Consider the following 21,296-nt stretch of genomic DNA (forward strand, 5'->3'; position numbering starts at 1 on the left):
TTAACCTCCTGCCAAGAAGCAGGAAAATCACATTCAAAGAACCCCTGACAGATGGCCATCCAGCCTCTGTTTAAAAACCTCCAAAGAAGGAGCCTCCACTGTGCTTCCCGACTGACAGCTGTTCAGCAGTGGAACTCTCTGCCCCAAAGTGTGGTGGAGGCTCCTTTGGAGGCTTTTAAACAGAGGCTGGATAGCTATTTGCTGGGGGTGCTTTGAATGCGATTTTCCTGCTTTTTGGCATGGGGTTGGACTGGATGGCCCACAAGGTCTCTTCCAACTCTAGGATTCTTAGTTCCCATTAAGGCCCCTTCTACACAGCCATATAATCCAGATTATTAGAGTAGGTAGTCCACATTATCTGCTAGTTTGTGCACTCCGCAGTCTGATTTGTGTGCATTTCGCAATCGTGTTTGTGCATTTCAGAAATCTTGCTTGTGCACTCCACAAATCCAATTTGTGCATCCTGCAACCCGACTTGTTCTCAAACCTTCATGTAGAAAAATAGGGAAACTGGATGCGTAATGTTGGGTAGAGTTGGATTGTCATGTGCACAGATGTTCTGCTTTGCGTCCATGGCACTCTGCAAGTCTGCTGTGTGTGTCCCACAGACTGGAGTCTGCATTCCACAAATTGATTTGTGCACTCTGCCTCCTTCTTTGTGCATTCTAGAAATGTGGCTTGCCCATTCCTCCTTATTCTAATTTTCAGGGGAAACTGGATGAGTAATTATGGATAGGGTTGGATTGCAGTGTGCAAAAATTATGGTGGTTTGTGGCGAGGGCACTCTGCAAATCTGGTTTGTGCATTCCTCAAAGTGGTTTGTATATTTTGCAACCTGGTTTGTGCATTTCTCCTTATTCTAATCTCCATGATGGGAAACTGTGATCGATATAATATGCAAAGATGCTGTGTTTTGTGGTGGTCCCTCCATCCTTTTTGGTTCCCACTAGCCTTCTTGTGCATTCTTCCTAGTTAAGTCTTGGCTGAAGTCCATTGCCTCTGCTTTTCTTCCCAATTAGTATTCCAGGAGGATCTCTAAAAACGGGCCCATCAATTTCTCGGAGGACGACTCCAGCGAGCTGAGCTGTGTCAGCGGCAATGGGATCCCCAACGGAAATCATTATCCAGTGGCCCTGAGTGGTTATAAAGAATACCAGGTAAAATAGTGTCCCTTATGCTTTGTTATAGGCTTTTTTTTGGGCTATATGGCCATGTTCTAGAGGCATTCTCTCCTGATGTTTTGCCTGCATCTATGGCAAGCATCCTCAGAGATAGTGAGACCGCGGTATCTCTGAGGATGCTTACCATAGATGCAGGCAAAACGTCAGGAGAGAATGCCTCTAGAACATGGCCATATAGCCCGAAAAAACCTACAACAACCCAGTGATTGTGACCATGAAAGCCTTCGACAATACAGTGTTGTATTGGATCTTTTTTGGATCTTTTTTGGAATATACTCAAAACATGAATGGTGGAATACATGGATGCAGAATCCATGGATACAGAGGACCGAATGCACTTTTGGGGGGTGCTGAAGGAAAGGAAAAGATATGAAGGGGACAAAGGGCGTGATCGTATTATGCTGCTGAGCAAAAGTAGTTCTTCAGTTGCGTTTTGAAGGAGAGGAGGGAGAGGGCAGGAAGAGATAGCGCAGCCTGGTTTAGACAACACAGGTTTTGCAAGAAAGCATTGCCTTAGTTGAGTGGTTTTCAATACAGTTGGGGCAGAGTCTGCAAACAGAGCCAAGGGATCAGAGCCGGGCAGGAGCTTGACCGCCTCTTGAATCTTGACCTCTGGCCTTGGAGGTCAAGAGAGGCCGCCCTACCCGCATTCCTCAGTAGCGTTTGTTGGTTTAACTAAGTAAACTAAGGGGGAAAGCCTCCAAATTGCATGAGACTAAAAGGTCGTCTATGTAGGGGTACGTCTACACCAGGAATGGGCGAACTTTGGCCCTCCAGGTGTTTTCCCCCCTCAGCCGCTGAAGCAGTGTGTCATGACTAATAGCATTAAATATTTGCAATTGGAAGATGGTGATGATTGTGATGGCGATGATGATGTTCCCTCTCATCTCCGTTGGTTTACAGGACGGGAAGCGTTTCCAAATGGGGGAGCTGGTCTGGGGAAAGATCCGGGGCTTTGCTTGGTGGCCGGCCATAGTCGTCTCCTGGAAGGCCACTTCCAACCGGCCGGCGGGTCCTGGCATGCGGTGGGTCAAATGGTTCGGTGACGGGATGTTTTCAGAGGTCAGTGGAAGAGTTTTTCCTCTTATGAGTAAGAAATAATGTGGACAGTAGAAACATAGAGTTGGAAGAAACCTGGTGGGCCATCCGGTCCCAACCCATTTTGCCAAGAAGCAGGAAAATTGCATTTAAAGCCCCCCAGACAGATGGCCATCCAGCCTCTGTTTAAAAGCCTCCAAAGAAGGAGTCTCCACCACACCTTTCAGTATTACCTGTTCCTCCTAGTTGGTGACATGACTTGTGGAAAGAACCAAAGTTTAGTGTTCGTTTACACCAGGCATGAGCAAACCTCGGCCTTCCGTCCAGTTGTTTTGGACATCAATTCCAGCAATTGTGGGAGTTGACGTTCAAAACACCTGGAGGGTCAAAGTTTGCCCATACCTGACTTACAGTATAGAAATAATGTAGTTTGACCCTGCTTTAACTGCAATGGCTCAGTGCTGTGGAATGACGAGAGTTGTAGTTTTACTAGGTCTTTAGACTTCTCTGCCAAAAAGTGGAGCCTTGGCAGTTAAAGTGGTGTCAAACTTCATTTAAGTCAATAGTATAGATGCACCTATAAAGTCCTAAGGAAGACTAAGACTATTCCTAGAACATCCATGTTATGCCATCGCTGCCTGGGGGCTATAGTTCTTAGTGAAAGAAACATGGACGTGGCATCTTTTCCCCAGGGGATTGCTTCTTGCCTTCCTTTAGAGAACTGGAACTCTCAAGGATCAAGACACTATAGATAACTCGAAATAGACTTTATTGTTCACAAAGAGTTATCTTCCTTAGACATAAACTTGATGTTTCAACAGGGGGAAAGAAAATATACATTACAATCTCTGAAGTCTTGGGTCCAAGGAGTTGTCCAGCTGAGAAGGTTTCCAAGTTCCCTCTTTCTCAATGGCTGTGAATGCCTGAACATTCACAACCCCAGTCCAATGACCTTTATTGAAGGCACAAAGTCTCCCTCTTGATGCCAAAGGACTGGTTTGAAGGCGCTTAAGATTCCTCAACGTCGTCCAGATGAGCTGGGCATGAAGTATGAATCTTAAGAGTACAAACTTAAGAATTGGTGATAAGAGAGGACTTGACTGAGGCTTTAGAGCCAAGCCTTTCTCACGTCCATCTGTTGAGTTGTTTGATGGTGGAATGAAAAAGAAAGCACTGCCCTCCTCCCTAGGAAGGGGTGGAGTCAAGCAATTGAGCTGGGGGAGCAATTCAACCGATGCAAAACAACATGGATAGAAAGCTGTAGATAACCAAACAATTTAACTATATATTTACATATAAAGGGGGGCCAGACGCGCCGTCACACATGTTTTGTCCAAAGCTGTTTATCTCTCTATTTGTGTTTTTAATAAGAAATATCCAGGTTGGCTGAATTATACAGAGCAGCTAGAACTGTTGTTGTTGTTGTTAGAAATATCCAGGTTGGCTGACTTATACAGTGCAGCTAGAACAGTAGTAGTCGTAGTAGTTAGAAATATCCAGGTTGGCTGAATCATACAGAGCAGCTAGAACAGTAGTAGTCGTAGTAGTTAGAAATATTCAGGTAGGCTGAATCATACAGAGCAGCTAGAACAGTAGTAGTCGTAGTAGTTAGAAATATCCAGGTAGGCTGAATCATACAGAGCAGCTAGAATAGTAGTAGTCGTAGTCGTAGTAGTTAGAAATATCCAGGTTCGCTGAATCATACAGAGCAGCTAGAACAGTAGTAGTAGTAGTCGTCGTCATCATAGTCGTCGTAGTCGTAGTTAGAAATATCCAGGTAGGCTGAATCATACAGGGCAGCTAGAACAGTAGTAGTAGTAGTTAGAAATATCTAGGTTCGCTGAATCATACAGAGCAGCTAGAACAGTAGTAGTAGTAGTCGTCGTCATCATAGTCATCGTAGTCGTAGTTAGAAATATCCAGGTAGGCTGAATCATGCAGAGCAGCTAGAATAGTAGTAGTCGTAGTAGTAGTAGTAGTTAGAAATATCCAGGTTCGCTGAATCATACAGAGCAGCTAGAATAGTAGTAGTCGTAGTCGTAGTAGTAGTAGTTAGAAATATCCAGGTTCGCTGAATCATACAGAGCAGCTAGAATAGTAGTAGTAGTAGTCATCATAGTAGTAGTAGATAGAAATATCCAGGTTCGCTGAATCATACAGAGCAGTTAGAATAGTAGTAGTCATCGTTGTAGTAGTAGTAGTAGTAGTAGTAAGAAATATCCAGGTAGGCTGAATCATACAGAGCAGCTAGAATAGTTGTTGTTTTTAGAAATATCCAGGTTGGCTGAATTATACAAAGCAGCTAGAACTGTTGTTTTTGTTGTTGTTGTTGTTGTTGTTATAAATACCCAGGTAGGCTGAATCATACAGAGCTGCTAGAACAATAGTAGTAGTAGTAGTAGTAGTAGTAGTAGTAGTAGTAGTAGTAGTAGTTAGAAATATCCAGGTTGGCTGACATATACAGAGCAGCTAGAACAGTTGTTGTTGTTGTTGTTGTTATTATTGTTATTGTTGTTAGAAATATCCCGGTTGGCTGAATTATACAGAGCAGCTGGAACCATTGTCATTGTGCTTTTTCTGCATCTGCATTAATTCAGCAATGTTTGTCTTTCTTCTCCAGGTCTCTGCTGACAAACTGGTGGGTTTGGTGAATTTCCAAGACCATTTCAACTCTTCCACATTTCGGAAGATGGCTTCCTACCGACAAGCCATTCTCCATGTTTTGGAGGTAAGAGGCAAAAGACTGATAAAACTGTGAGATGGTGGTGAGTGAGAACTTGGCAAAAATCCGGGCGGAAGCCAGATTACTAACTGGAGTGACATACAGGGAACATACCACCTCTCTGTTCCAGCCAGCTTACCTGTCCGAATGTATCTCCCTCTACGTCCTGCCTCGGAATTTAAGATTGTCCGGGGAGTCCCTGCTCTCCATCCCACCACATAGGGATCAATGCTCTGGTTACCTCACATTGGTTTCACATTCTTTTCAGTTTGTGAAACCCGAGGATGTGGACAAGATACTTGGAGGAATGAGGCCTACCACGTCCATCCTAGACCCCTGCCCATCCTGGCTTCTGAAAGAGGCCAGAGGGGGATTGGCTGAGTGGGTAACGGTGGTGGTTAATGCCTCCCTTCGGGAAGGCACGATTCCAGCGAGCCTAAAACAGGCTATTATAAAGCCGCTGTTGAAGAAGCCATCACTGGACCCCACTAAATTGGACAACTTTCGGCCTGTTTCCAATCTCCCCTTTTTGGGCAAAGTCATGGAAAGCGTGGTGGCCTCACAACTCCAGGTATTCTTGAGAGACACGGATTTTCTGGATCCGGCACAGTCTGGCTTCAGACCGGGACATGGTACCGAGACGGTCTTGGTCGCCTTAGTGGATGATCTCCGCCGGGAGCTAGACAGGGGGAGTGTGTCCCTGTTGGTGCTCCTGGACCTCTCAGCGGCCTTCGATACCGTCGACCACGGTATTCTTCTGGGACGCCTCGCAGGGATGGGTCTTGGGGGCACTGCTTTGCAGTGGCTCCAGTCATTTCTGGAGGGCCGTACCCAGAAGGTGTTATTGGGGGACTCCTGTTCAACACCACAGCCTTTGACCTGTGGTGTTCCTCAGGGCTCCATACTGTCTCCCATGCTGTTTAACATCTACATGAAGCCGCTGGGTGAGATCATCCGGAGTTTCGGGGTGCGGTGTCACCTGTACGCAGATGACGTCCAACTCTGTCACTCCTTCCCACCTGCTACTAAGGAGGCTGTCGAAGTCCTGAACTGGTGCCTGGCCGCTGTGACGGTCTGGATGAGGGCGAACAAACTGAAATTAAATCCAGACAAGACAGAGGTACTCCTGGTCAGTCGCAAGGCCGAGCAGGGTATAGGGTTACAGCCTGTGCGGGACGGGGTCGCACTCCCCTTGAAGGCGCAGGTTCGCAGCTTGGGTGTGACCCTGGACTCATCGCTGAGCCTGGATCCCCAGGTTTCAGCGGTGACCAGGGGAGCATTTGCACAGCTTCGGCTCGTGCGCCAGCTGCGCCCGTACCTTGGGAAGTCTGACTTGGCCACGGTGGTACACGCTTTGGTCACATCCCGCCTCGACTACTGCAACGCTCTCTACGTGGGGCTGCCCTTGAAGACGGCCCGGAAGCTCCAGCTAGTCCAGCGCGCGGCAGCCATGTTGTTAACCGGAGCGGGACGCAGGGAGCACACAACACCCTTGTTGTCCCAGCTCCACTGGCTGCCGACCTGCTACCGGGCCCAATTTAAGGTGCTGGTGTTATCCTACAAAGCCCTAAACGGTTCCGGCCCAAAATACCTTGAGAACCGCATCTCGGCCTACGAGCCCACGAGGACCTTGAGATCATCTGGGGAGGCCCTTCTCTCGGTCCCGCCTGCCTCACAGGCACGCCTGGCGGGGACAAGAGAGCGGGCCTTCTCGGTGGTGGCCCCCCGGCTATGGAACTCCCTCCCTGCAGAAATCAGACAGGCGCCTTCCCTCATGGCCTTCCGCAAGGGCCTGAAAACCTGGCTCTTCGAAAAGGCCTTCAACTAAGTGCTATGTTTTTGGAATGACCACCGGAATGGACTATGACTATGAGATTGATTATGACCCCAAACAAGACGAAGCGGATTTTTAGTTTAATTAGTTGTGTATTAGTAAGATGTTGTGTTATGGTCTTAATCTACTGTAAACTGTTGTCTTCTATGTTCTATGTTCTGTACACCGCCACAAGTCGCCCTCGGGCTGAGAGTGGCGGTTAACAAGTGCAAATAATAAATAAATAAATAAATAAATAAATAATTGGTGCCAACAGATTTTAGATGTTCTTTTTTGTTCAATGTATTTTCGAAGGCTTTCATGGCCGGAATCACTGGGTTGTTGTAGGTTTTTCGGGCTATATGGCCATGGTCTAGAGGCATTCCCTCCTGATGTTTCGCCTGCATCTATGGCAAGCATCCTCAGAGGTAGTGAGGTCTGTTGGAACTAGGAAAAAGGGTTTATATATCTGTGTATTGACCAGGGTGAGACAAAGGGCTTTTGTAAGTTGGGCTAGGTGTGAATCTTTCAGCTGACCACCTTGATTAGCATACAATGGGCTGACTGTGCCTGGAGCAAACTCTTCTTGAAGGGTGATTAGGTGTCCCTGCCAGTTTTTCTCTCTGCTGTTTTTGCTGTTGCAATTTTAGAATTTTTTAATACTGGTAGCCAGATTTTGTTCATTTTCATGGTTTCTTCCTTTCTGTTGAAATTGTCCACATGTTTGTGGATTTCAATGGCTTCTCTGTGTAGCCTGACATGGTGGTTGTGAGAGTGGTCCAGCATTTTTGTGTTCTCAAATAAAATGCTGTGTCCAGGTTGGTTCATCAGGTGCTCTGCTATGGCTGACTTCTCTGGTTGATGTACTCTGCAGTGCCTTTCGTGTTCCTTGATTCGTGTTTGAAATACACAAGCATGTGGACAATTTCAACAGAAAGGTGGAAACCATGAAAATAGACAAAATCTGGCTACCAGTATTAAAAAACTCTAAAATTGCAGCAGCACAACAACAGAGAAGAAACAAACAGGGACATCTAATTACCTCTCAACAAAAGTTTGCCCCAGGCACAGGCAGGCCATTGTATGCTAATCAAGGTGGTCAGTTGAAACATTCACACCTAGCTCCAGCAGACAAGAGTCCTTTGTCTCACCATGGTCATTCCACAGATATATAAACCCTTTTTCCTAGTTCCAACAGACCTCACTACCTCTGAGGATGCTTGCCATAGATGCAGGCGAAACGTCAGGAGAGAATGCCTCTAGATCATGGCCATATAGCCCGAAAAACCTACAACAACCCAGTTCTTTTTTGTTATATGGGTCATTTGCTGGGGGATCCTGGGCAATTTCATCAGTATCCAGGTTGTGTGTTTGTTTGTGTGATGCTTTGGTAAGAATGGCTCTTCCCGGCAGGTGGCAAGCAGCCGATCTGGGAAGACCTTTCCGAGCAATGCGGGGGACTCCATTGAAGAGAAGCTGAAGCCCATGGTGGATTGGGCCCTCAATGGCTTCAAACCCACCGGAGGCAAAGGACTGAAGCCACCCAAAATGGCAGGTGTGCAGTTCACCTTATTGAAATCTTAGTGTCAGGGTGTTCTAGTATGTAAGTGGAATCTCTTTCCCTGCAATTTGAATCCATTGCTCCATTGTGTCCTAGTCTCAGGAGCAGCAGAAGAGAAGGTTGCTGCTCCTCAAACACCTGGAGGGAGGGCCGAAGTTGGCCCATACTTGCTCTAGTAAATGTGGGTCATTGATGTTGGTTGCTAACGCCCGCTGCCCTTTTCCGTAGCAGAGGATGTTGAGCAAGAAGATAGCAGCGTGGAAGAGGTGGTCATCATTGAACCAGCCCCGCCACCCAAGCGGGTCAAGACGGCCGTCTGCACTGGGAACGGCAAGGAGCAAGCGGAGGAGAACCAAAGCAGAGGTAACGGATGTGTCTGTGCGTGTTTGTGTCTACCACACCTGTATTGCTGCTGTTGCTCCATCCTCCTTTCTTTGTCTTCATGGAATGGATAGTCTTAAATGCTCCATTTTTGGAAGGCTTTCATCAGAGGCTGGGTGGTGGAATCTGTTAGGGGAATGGATATTCATAATTGGCGTATTCCTACATGGCACAAGGTGGACTAGATGACCCTTCCCATTCTGTGTCAGGAGCGAACCAAAACAGTTGTATTGCATTAAAAAATAGACAAACAAACAAACAAAACACTAAATTTGCAGACTTGGTATTCTATTAAATGTCCTTTGACCAGTAGTTGGACACTTGGAGTGCCTCTAGTGTTACTGCAAGGAGGTCCTCCATTGTGCATGTGGCAGGGCTCAGGTTGCATTGCAGTAGGTGCTCAGTGTTTTGCTCTTCTCCACACTCGCATGTTGTGGATTCCACTTTGTAGCCCCATTTCTCATTTGGTATCAGCCATTGATTGAGATTCTGGGTTTGAGCCAGCCACTTTTGGACTCTTGCTTGCTGGGGTGTTCCAGCAAGTGTCTCTGTAGATCTTGATTTAAGTCGTTGACATGCTGGCTGATGCCCAAACAAGGGATGAGCTGGAGATGTCACTGCCTCGGTCCTTTCACTATTGGTTGCTGATTCCACAGCAAGCTGGCTTCAGGAAAGGCAAAAGCTGCACATCGCAAGTGCTGAACTTGACTCAGCACATAGAATATGGCTTTGAAAAGATACTGTAAACCACGGCCTCCTCCTGAGTAAAATATATAATATCACAAAGGATTACCCACCCACCTCATAGAAAATCTGCTAAAAAACAGGAGCTTTTTTGTTGAGGTCCAGGGCCAGAGAAGCAGATGGCGGAAACAAAAGAACGGCCTGCCTCAGGGGAGCGTGCTTGCTCCATCCATATTCAACATCTACACAAATGAGCAGCCACTGCCAGAAGGCATAGAGCGCTTCATCTATGCTAATGATTGTGCCATCACTGCTGAAGCAGGGAGCTTTGAGATGGTTGAACAGAAGCTCTGCCTATTACAGGGAAAACCAGCTGATTCCTAATCCATCTAAAACACAGACATGTGCTTTTCATCTTAAGAACAGACAAGCATCCCGAGCTCTGAGGATGACCTGGGAAGGAATCCCACTGGAGCATTGCAGTGCACCCAAATACCTGGGAGTCACTCTGGAACGTGCTCTTACATACAAGAAGCACTGCCTGAATATCAAGCAAAAAGTGGGTGCTAGAAACAATATCATACGAAAGCTGACTGGCACAACCTGGGGATCACAACCAGACACAGTGAAGACATCTGCCCTTGCACTATGCTACTCTGCTTCTGAGTATGCATGCCCAGTGTGGAACCCATCTCACAACCTAAAACAGTGGATGTGGCTCTTAATTAGTCATGCCGCATTATCACGGGGTGTCTGCGCCCTACACCACTGGAGAAATTACACTGTCTAGCCGGTATTGCACCAAGAATGATAATGATGATGATAATAATAACAATAACAAAACTTTATTTATATTCTGCCCTTCTCACCCAAAAGGGACTCAGGGCGGATCACAGTACGTATACACTGCGAACATTCAATGCTGCTTTATATAGACAATACATAGACAGATGGAACAGACGGAGGTGGTTTGTTTCGACTCAGTTTCCAGCTGTTTTTGTTGCCCTGGAAAGTTGGGCTCGAATCCAACCTCTATGATGAAGAGCCGCCAGTACTTCCTCCTTCCTTTTGGTCGCACAGCAATTTCTGATCTTCTTTCTTTATGCCGTCGTAAAACACCTTCCCCGCTTTTACCGGTACCTAATTTCTCTAATTACAGCTAAAGCTGTTTTCTAATTGCTTAGTTAAACAATGAGCTAGGCTGACAGTCAGCAGTTCACGCTGACCCGGGGCTTCGAATCCTTTTGGTTGATAGATCTTATAATTGTTGGTGATTTACCCGCTGTGCGAAACCTCCGTACAAGTAACAATGAGAATGTTACTTGTACAAGAGTCCCTAAGTGAATAAATAAAAGAGTGGAGAGGAAGTGTATAGATCACTTCCATGGATCCAGCAGTTGTACTGTCCTTGCAACATGGCACATTACTTGCACAGCAGTCCCAATTTCTGGAGACAAGGTCTGTGGCCTTTGCTCATTTTCCTTCTCACCAATTTCTTTCCAGAGCGGATGCTTTCTGAAGTCAAGAATAACAAGAAGAGCCTTGAAGGTAAAGTGGCCCTTTGGCATCTCTCCCTCTTCCTCTCTATCCTGTTGTTGTTGTTATTTGAAACACAACAAGATGAGTCCACAGCAGATACTCTGCTGGCTATTGAATTGGATCACACGTCGGACACTTCCCAATAATAATGCATGCAGATCCCAGTAAGGTGGCCTTTTGCAGCTGGCAGATGGTCATTTTGTCAGCACCAATTGTATTTAAGTGCAGGCCAAGGTCTTTAGGCACTGCACCCAGTGTGCCCATCACCACTGACACCACCTTGACTGGCTTGTGCCAGAGTGTGCCCAGTGATTCTGGCTGTGAAAGCCTTCGACAATACATCGGTTGAATGGGTTGAGACTCAAGGAGATATTCATTGAAAAAACTATAGCAAAACGTGCTGCAGGATGTCCTGCAAAAAGTTTTGGCAGTTTAATAAACTTTTACCATGTTTTTTTGGGATAGAACCAATTCGAAACTGACATTTATAACCCAGGAATAAAAACCATGTTACCATGTGCTATCACTATTGGGCAGGGGAATGCTGGTTTGGGAAACGTTGCCCTAAAAATGAGAATTAGAAACCAATTGACCTGTTATTTGCTTACGGAACAGATAGCTGCCTATCTTGCGGCAAGAACAACTCGGTGACTTTCCACCCGCTGTTTGAAGGGGGTCTCTGCACAATTTGCCAGGTGAGCGACCTGAGTGTATAATTCCCATTAATTTCAGAAAAGGAACTCGAGATGGAGCTGGGAATGGGAGCATGTGAATTCACTATATTACATTGTCTTTTTTTAACACTTCAGAAAAGGTATGTATTTGTATAACTGTATGTCCTTCTAAAATACCTAAATAACAAGGCTTACAACAATTTTCTGTCCAAATTAGAAAGTACTATTAAATCAATTATCTAGGGTCTCCAGAGTCTCTTAAATACAGAATGTGCTGACAGTACACAATGCATCTATATACAGTTTGTGTTATTTTTGTTGCAACTCAGAGTAAGCTTCGCCTTGCTCCCAAACACCACCACACAAGAGCTGTAGAATTTTGTAGTTTATTGAGAAAAATCCAAATCAAAATATATAATAAGCAATGCAGAGTTCCAAAGACATAGGTTAAATGCAGAATACAGTTCCAAATGTCTTCAGGCAAAAACAAAAGACAAAATCCTTTAAGCATAAGTCAAGACAGAGTCCATGGTAAAAACCGTGAAACACAAGCCCCAAGAATCACGATGCAGGAAGCCCAAAGCATACTGCTTTAGAGCCAAGGTTATTCTATGAAGCTTTCAGGCTAACAAGCCACGTTGAACTGACACTTTCCCTTCGTTAACTAGAAGCCTAAATACCTTTTGCTAACATGAAAACATTATGCTCTCACCAACATGAAAGCATTGCGATGACCTTTCCCCGAGCTGGCTTCTTTTCTGCTGGTTAGGCGTGAACTCCTCCTGACACGCAAATCTAGGGGTGCTTGCTGGGTCAGGTCAATATCAAGGCTTTCTGCACTATCACTACCGCTGTGGGAAGGCAAAGGCCTCTCCACCTATTTGTTATCTAGTTCATTGGCATTTCTTCCTTCTGAGAACTGCTTTGTTGACTCTCCAGCTGCACTATCTGCACTGTCTGTTGGAGCCTCAGAAAAAGACATAGGAACAGGTCCAGGTATCTGTGGCACAGAAAAAGTGCCAGGAATCTGAATCCCATCATCCTCATCATCAGAGAACATCTCAGGCTCAGAATCACGCTGAACCATGACAATTTTAGTCCACAAATCCTACTGTGCTCATCTTCCTCTGGTTTCCCATGAAGTCAGTGAAGGGTTTCCATTCTTCTTGAAGCTTCTGTGTATTCATTTGTGTTGACATATTTTGTTGTTTCATTATTTTGCATATTCAATTCTTGCTGCTGTTGTCTTATGGAGAAAAATTCTTTCTCAATGTTTCCATATTTGATTGTCCTTATCTTTATTCTTTAGGACCGGTTCCTAGAGTATTTCTACATGTACGATGAAGACGGGTACCAGACTTACTGCAGCATCTGCTGCGAGGGAACTGAGCTGCTCCTTTGTGACAATACCAGCTGTTTCAGGTGGGCAGACCCTTTTGCCAGCCTCGGCACCTTCTCACTTGCACCATATGTATTTAATTCATGCATTTATTTTTTGCAAACCGAGTCCTCTCCCTTGCTAATGTTGAACCAAGTCATGGATCTTGCAACTGAGCTAAATTTTAATTGTTGGTTTATATTTTGTTTTTTTCCCCATAAATGCATTTATACTGTCAGACGAATGCAGTGTGACACCACTTTAATTAAGAAATTAAAATATTGAAATTCAAGACATCATTTTTTAAAAAGTAAACTTATTTGCAGATGATGTATTGTTATTAGTATCAAACCCAGAGCATTGTTTAGCGCAGATGTAAAAGTTCTAGATATATACCTGACTCAATAATATACCTTCCATGGCTCAAAGCTATGGATTCCTGAGAGTTGTAGTTTTGCAAGTTATTTAGGCATCTCTGCCAAAGACTGCTGGTATCTCACCAAACAACAACTCCCAGGATTCCATAGCACTGAGCCACAGCAGTTAAAGTATGGTCAACCCGCATTTATTCTACAGTGAATGGACTCCCAGGAGTTGTAGTTTCTAAGATCTTGAGCCTTCTCTGATAAAGATTGCTGGTTCTTCACTAAACTACAACTTGCAGGACCTCACACATGCTCCACCAAACTACAACTCCCAGAATTCCATAGCACTGAGCCATGGCAATTAAATCATGGTCAATCTGCACTCATTCTACAGTGTAGAGGAGTTGTAGTTTTGCAAAGTCGTTCCTCAAAGTCCTCTCCCAAAGTCAGTTGCTAAGTCATTTTGCAAAGTCCTTCTCTCCCAAAAGAGTGTGCACAAACCACAATGCTAATGTTTACATAGCATTGAGCCATGGGAGTTAAAAGTGGTACCAAACCAGGAGGGTCGAAGTTTGCCCATGGCTGAGCCACACTGTTGAACGAATGCAATTTGATGTCCCTTTTAGCGGCCATGTCTCAATATTTTGGAATCCCAGGAGTTGGAGTTTTTGCAAAGTTGTTCTGCAAAGTCCTCTCCCAAAGTCAGTTGCAAAGTCATTTGGCAAAGACCTTCTCTCCCAAAAGAGTGTGCACAAACCAGAACGCCCATGTTTCCATAGCACTGAGCCATGGGAATTAAAATTTGTGCCAAATTAAATTGATCCGATGGTGTGCAGAGACGCCGATGTCGATGGAATGAATTTTGCTAAGGATGGAAGGTGAGTCCGTCGTTTCCAACCCTGTTTCCTTCTTGCGGCAGGTGCTTCTGTGTAGACTGCTTGAACACCTTGGTGGGCCGAGGAGCGGCGGATGCAGCCCGGGAAGAGGAGCCCTGGAGCTGCTTCATGTGCCAGCCCCAGAAGCAGCACGGTTTGCTGCAGCGGCGGCACGACTGGAACACGCGCCTGAAGGAGTTCTTCACCAACGAAAGGGGACAGGAATATGTAAGTTGTTGTGCCGTCGCGCCTGGGGGCTATAGCTCTTAGTGAAAGAGGCATGGACGTGACATCTTTCCCCAGAGGATTGCTTCTTGCCCTCCTTTAGGAAACTGGAAGTCCCAAAGACCCAAAAACTGTAGATAACTCAAAATAACTTTTATTGTTCACAAAGAGTTATCTCTTTAAGGCAATAAGCTGGAAGTTTCAAAGGGGGGGGGGAAGGAAAATGTACATTACAGTCTCTGGTTGCCTTGGGTCCAAGAAGGTTTGAAGCTGAGAAGCTTTTCCAGGTCCCTCTTTCTCAATGGCTGTAAATGCCGGGGCAGTCCACAACCCCAGTCCAGATGGCCTATGTTTGAAGACACAGGGTCTTCTTCTGGTGCCAAAAGAACTGGTCTGAAGGCGCTTGAGACTTCCCAATGTCGTTCAGATTGATCTGAACATGAAGCATAAGTCTCAAGGGTAAAAACCTCAGAATTGGTGCTGAGAGGTAATTTAATCAGGGGTTTTAGAGCCAAGTCTTTTACTCACGTCCATCTGATAGAAACTCTGATGGTGGAATGAAAAAGGGAAGCGCTCCCCTCCTCCAGGAAGAGGTGGAGCCAAACAATTGAACTGAAAAAGCAATTCACCTGGTGCAAACAACACTGATTGACAGCTATAAATCGCCAATCAATCCAACTATACATAAGCAGGGTAAAAAAGCAGGATTAAGCATGATATAACAGTTTAAATCTTGCAACTAACAGTTCTACACATAGGTGGCGCCACTCGCGCCGTCTCAGTTGTAGACTGGGGATTGTAGTTCAAGGCACGGGCAAACTTTGGCCCTCTCTCCAGGTGTTTTGGACTTCAACTCTCACAATTCCTAACAGCCTACCGGCTGTTGAAGTCCAAAACACCTGGAGAGAGGGCCAAAGTTTGCCCGTGCCGGGTGTCAATCTATAACACTCAGGATGTTGTCGATGGGTGATAGTGACTATACATTTCTCTTTTCTCTTGCTTTGTCATCATAGGAGGCACCCAAAATCTACCCCGCCATCCCAGCAGCCAAGCGGCGGCCAATTAGAGTCCTTTCCCTCTTCGACGGTATCGCTACAGGTAAGACTGGCTGAAGCGAATTTACCTCCAGATTCAAAAGGCCACATGCTACTGGGATCTAGGTTCAGAATCCTGTCAATTGACAGGTATGACCTGTCAATTGGCCTCACAGCTTTCGGTCCACTGAGGAGGCCACCTTCCAAAGGGTAGCTATCAAATATATGATGCAGGTTAAGCAGGTAAAGTCCTTGAAGGACTAGAGGAACCTTAGGGATGGGTCACCAAAAAGCAGTGCTATCCTAATGTCACGACCCCTTAATCCAGTTCCTCATGTTGTGGTGACCCCCAACCATAACATTATTTTCGTTGCTACTTCATAACTGTAATTTTACTACTTTTATGAATCGTAATGTAAATATCTGAACTGCAGGATGTATTTTCATTCACTGGACCAAATTGGGCACAAATACTCCCACAATTCTGGTATTTGTTTTATTTGAATATATATGTTGATTGAACAAATCAGGGTTAGTGTTAGGGTTCACTGGAAAAAAATGTCATCACAAAGATTCCATGTTCAAAAACAGGCTGGATGGCCATATGTTGGGGGTAACTGGATTGTTCCTTCCTGCCTGGCAGAAGGGGATTGGACTGGATGGCCTTCATGGTCCCTTCTAATGCTGTAGCTTTAACCTTTAGGCTACTTGGTGCTGCGGGAACTGGGCATCAAGGTGGAGAAATACGTTGCCTCAGAGATCTGTGAAGACTCCATAGCTGTGGGGACCGTGCGGCATGAAGGGAACATCACCTACGTCCACGACGTCAGGAACATCACCAAGAGAAATGTAAGGAAACACATGCTGTGTGTGCACCTAAACATCTGACTTGGAAATGATATCTGGCAGAGTTGGTGGCACTAAAAGTTCTGTGTTACAAACATCCTGGCCCTTGTCCTGGCAGTGGGCAACTTCTGGAGCTTCCAATACCCATGGCCCCATCCACACTGCCATGTAATGCGGTTAGATATTGCATTATTATGGTCCCAGCAAATGTTAAACTTTCCAAACAGTTCATGTTGGTGATGCACTTTTTAGACGTGCATCATTTCACGTCATAGCAATTCAGTTTTACTAGCAAACCGGAAGTTAAACCAACCCCTTACAAGAGATACCAACACAGACATGCATGGCAATAATGACTTTTTATGGGAACACCGCATCACTTATGAAAACTTCTCATTTTGAAAAATATATGATTTGTAAGATAATTTATAATATTTTTGTCATTTTGCATTACATTTGTGTGCAACATCTGCAGCTAACACACTTATGTATCTACAGCTTTTATATTCCGCCCTTTTCACCCCGCAGGGGACTCAGGGCGGATTACAGTGTACACATATATGGCAAACATTCAATGCCAATGTTTGACATACAAACATAGACATACACAGGGGCTATTTAACTTTTTCTGGATGCCAGGGGAGCTGTCACTTTCCTCGTCCATCTGCGACGCTGATGAAGCACTTCCGCATTCCCCGCATGCTTCCCCGCTGGAATGCTTTGCTGGAGTCTTCTTTATGGCCTCATAAATCAGTTAATTTACTGGAAGGGTTTGGTGGTACCTAATTTTCCTACTTGACAGATGCAACTGTCTTTCGGGTTGCAAAGGTCGACAACAGGTTACACACAATTGGTTGGAAACCCACTCCAACCTGGGCTGGCTTTGAACTCATGACCTTTTGTCAGAGTGATCTTAATGCAGCTGACACTCAGCCAGCTGCGCCACAATCCCGGTGCTTGGAAAGCTCTGGTTTACACTGTAGTTTCAAACTGCATTATATGGCAATGTAGATGGGACCACAATTTTTGTCTCCGGGCCCACTTGGAAGGACTTAAGGATGGACTTTTTTTGTGTGTGTCAGGAGCGACTTGAGAAACTGCAAGTTGCTTCTGGTGTGAGAGAATTGGCCGTCTGCAAGGATGTTGCCCAGGGGACGCCCGGATGATTTGATGTTTTATCATTCTTGCGGAAGGCTTCTCTCATGTCCCCGCATGAGGAGCTGGAGTTGACAGAGGGAGCTCATCCGTGCTCTCCCTGGATTCGAACCTGCGACCTGTCAGTCTTCAGTCCTGCCGGCACAAGGGTTTAACCCACTGCGCCACCGGGAGCTCCTGATGGATGGACTGAGACAACAACAAACAGACCAACAAGCAAAACTCAAGTCTATTTGTGTTCTTTTAAAAATGTAGAACAACACAGCTTGTTTTCTCTTTGGCATTCTGGCATTTTGGGGTTGCAAAAAGGGATGCCTTTGAGTGTTGAAAGGAACCTGGGGAGAAATAAGTAGTTTGGGGACAGAGGTGGACAAGAGAAATGCAAGATGAGTTCTCAGATTGGGAACCTGGTTTTGTCAAGCACTTTGTATCTGAAATGTGGAGTAAAAAAGAAATGGAGACATGAAAGGTGTCACTTTGCATTGGAACAGCTTCAAATCCCTTCCAATCCTTCTGTCCCTATAGATTGACGAATGGGGTCCGTTTGATATGGTGATTGGTGGAAGCCCTTGCAACGACCTCTCCATTGTGAATCCTGCCAGGAAGGGCTTGTATGGTAAGCTGTGTCCTTAGCCAAATGGGGACCCTCCTAATACTGAGTTTGTGTGTTTTGTTAGATTGCCTAAAAGTGCATCTACATTGTTGAATTAATACAGCTTGATGTCACTTGAACTGCCATAGCTCAATGCTATGAAATCCTGGGAGTTGTAGTTTGGTGAAGCTCCAGCACTCTTTGGAAGAGTGATGACTTTGTCAAACCGCATTTCACATGATCTGTAGCATTGAGCCATGATGCTGAAAGTGTTCTCAAACTGCATTCAGTCTACAGTATAGATGCACCCTGAGTTGCTCCGCTTGAGCTTCACCTTCCTCTCCTTTCTTGCAGAGGGGACTGGGCGCCTTTTCTTTGAATTCTACCACTTGCTCAACTATTCGCGCCCCAAACCCGAAGAAGAGCGCCCTTTTTTCTGGCTGTTTGAGAACGTCGTCGCCATGAGGGTCAACGACAAGAGGGACATCTCCCGTTTTCTGGAGGTAAGAAGACATAAAATTAAAAGCAGTGGCATGGATTACTCCACTGTCCCTGTTGCAAAAAGAGCATATTTTCATGATCTCTGCGATTTCTTGTTGGGAGCTGTTGCTAAGCCTGTTTTGAAGTGACGTGACTGTAGTAAATCCAAGTACTAAGACTGCAAATACTGTACACTGTGGAATTAATGCAGTTTTGACACCACTAACTACCATGGCTCTATGCTATGTAACAGGCATGGATCAACCATGGCCCTTCAGGTGTTTTGGACTCCAACTCCCACAATTCCTAACAGCCTACAGTCTGTTAGGAATTGAAGGAGTTGAAGTCCAAAACACCTGGAGGGATGAAGTTTTCCCATACCTGATGTAACACTTCTAACAATATTTTTGACTTCTCTTTCACCATATATACTTCTTTTATTGTAGTGTAACCCAGTAATGATCGACGCCATAAAGGTCTCAGCTGCACACAGGGCACGGTATTTCTGGGGCAACCTGCCTGGCATGAACAGGTAATCTGGGATACATCATTATTCTATCCATTTTCCATCTCTCCTATCATTGTGGCTGGGATCTTTTTGGTGATATGCACTGATAGTTGTAGCCCAGCCGCCAGGCCCTCCAGGGAGATAGGGCAGAATATAAATAAAGTATTATTATTGTTATGAATAACTTTCCCACATTGGAAAAGAATATCCCACTTCTGACACCAATTATGTCATGAATGACTTTTCAGTGACCTTAAAACACAGGTTCTTTTTATTGCAATTTCCAGTGTGAGAGGGTATATCAGATTACAGAAAAACATTTAGACAAAGAATAACATTGGACATACAGACATACAGATTCCATGCAACTACATTGGATTCACAGTTACATGGCTAGCAAATAAACAAAGGGGAATTACATTTTCACTCATACATTCACACCACATGTACATGCATTCATCCTCAGGCATTCAAATATTACCATATCATTTTCTTCTTCCTTGGAGAAGCACCTGCTTTCCTGCAACCTGTCAATGCATAGTTCCATAACGCCAAAACTTCTTTCCCTAAGAACAATGCCAAGGACCAGATCTCTGTTTTCCACACAGCAGAACCTGACTCACTGCACAAAATCTGAGACTCCAAAAGCGCACTTCTTCCTCTTCCCTTGAGAAAGAAGCCCCAAAGTGACCAGAATTTCTCTCCTTCCCATGGAGCAGAGCATAGCATAGCAGATGGAACAGACTCCACGGGTCTGCCACACTTTGAGCATTATTAGACTGAGCCTTTTATACGAATGTTCTGTTGATGTAGTCCCAAAGTTGTATATTAATGGTAGACGTTTTCCATCCTGGCTCCATCTCAGTTTCCTGGCCAGATGTTGATCTTCTTGATTGGTATTAACAAACACAAGGTTGTGTTGACTTCCTTCTTAACATTGTTATCAGTGTCTCATTCTTATGAGAGTTTACTTTTTCAGCTGTCATTAACAACTTTTAATTATAGTCCAGCAAGCAGGTATTCATTGCAACCCTTAATGTTTTACTGGTGTCTCCAAAATTATTAACTCCATCCATACATACATCCTTCCATTCATTCTCACACATCATTATTAAATTCACATTTCTCAAATCTGCAATAATTTTTTCGTGACATTTATTATTAATCCCTTTTCACAGATGAACAAATTTATTGAGAAAACCATATATAATATAAAAACAGTTTAAAAATACATCCAGGAACTAGATTTCCAGAAGCTTAACAAAAAACAAAGACCAATTCTGAATAGGAATCCCAAAATCATTTAAGCAAGAAACTGCAATCCAAAGGTTGTTGCACTTAAACTAGAAGCTCAAAAGCTTGAAAGCAGGAACATGACCAAAATCCAAAGACTTGATACTTGAACTTGACTATAATCCCAAAGGCTTGAAACTTGAAACGAGATTTGTAATCCAAACAGGAGGCATGGAACTTAAACAGGAAAAAAGATACAGACTCAAGAACAGAATTCCTAAATCGGAGCTCCCAAGACAGGCAACTTGATACATCAAAATCCAACGCTGATCTCCCCAGCAAACATGGACACCCAATTCCTTAAGAATCTTCACTCTTGCCCATGACATCAGTCTTTCTCACACTAGGGCTCTCTTTGTTTATCTTTCAGCCTCTAGGAACACCAGTTTTGTCTCTGTTTCGCACTATCCCTTCTGAGCTGTAAATGTTGGGTTATCGGTAACCCTCCTGTCTCCACATTCCTTTCATAGTCAATTCCTGGCCGATTCCCATGAGAATCACTGCCTGTTTCTCTGACAACAGATCTACCCAAAACATTCCCATTGTCTCGAAAAACGCTTTCCCCTGCAGAAATACCAGGCTCAATCAGAAAATCCCAGTCCTCATCCTCAGAGGCTTCCCAGGCCTCAACACTGATTAATCAGGGATCACACTGGATATATAAGATTTAAGGGTAATGCATATTCATTAGCTCCTTGTTATTATTATATTTATTATATTTATTATCTATATAAATAAAAATGTAATGTTCGTTTGTGGGATTAACAGAACTCAAAAACCACTGGACGAATTGACACCAAATTTGGACACAAGACACCTAACAACCCATTGTATGTCCTTCATGCAAAAAAATTGATTTTGTCATTTGGGAGTTGTAGTTGCTGGGATTTAAAGTTCACCTGCAATCAAAGAGGATTCTGAACCCCACCAACAATAGAATTGGACCAAACTT

At 44.6% G+C, this 21,296-nt stretch overlaps 1 protein-coding gene across 2 annotated transcripts in view; it reads left to right on the forward strand.

The window, feature by feature from the left end:
* The window catches only part of DNMT3B (DNA methyltransferase 3 beta), a 60,511-nt gene that overhangs the window by 32,340 nt on the left and 6,875 nt on the right, over positions 1-21,296 (forward strand). The window contains exons 7-20 of one of the 2 annotated variants that reach the window (XM_067468290.1): positions 1,020-1,157; positions 2,085-2,243; positions 4,840-4,947; positions 8,168-8,309; positions 8,544-8,678; positions 10,884-10,928; positions 11,535-11,614; positions 12,903-13,015; positions 14,256-14,439; positions 15,450-15,534; positions 16,174-16,319; positions 17,997-18,087; positions 18,418-18,566; positions 18,990-19,075. In XM_067468290.1, the coding sequence (XP_067324391.1) occupies positions 1,020-1,157; positions 2,085-2,243; positions 4,840-4,947; positions 8,168-8,309; positions 8,544-8,678; positions 10,884-10,928; positions 11,535-11,614; positions 12,903-13,015; positions 14,256-14,439; positions 15,450-15,534; positions 16,174-16,319; positions 17,997-18,087; positions 18,418-18,566; positions 18,990-19,075 (1,661 nt within the window). The remainder of the gene's footprint in view (positions 1-1,019; positions 1,158-2,084; positions 2,244-4,839; positions 4,948-8,167; positions 8,310-8,543; positions 8,679-10,883; positions 10,929-11,534; positions 11,615-12,902; positions 13,016-14,255; positions 14,440-15,449; positions 15,535-16,173; positions 16,320-17,996; positions 18,088-18,417; positions 18,567-18,989; positions 19,076-21,296) is intronic. The other variant, XM_060771819.2, reaches the window with a different exon arrangement.

Source organism: Anolis sagrei, chromosome 4, assembly GCF_037176765.1.
Source record: "Anolis sagrei isolate rAnoSag1 chromosome 4, rAnoSag1.mat, whole genome shotgun sequence".
Taxonomy (NCBI): domain Eukaryota; kingdom Metazoa; phylum Chordata; class Lepidosauria; order Squamata; family Dactyloidae; genus Anolis; species Anolis sagrei.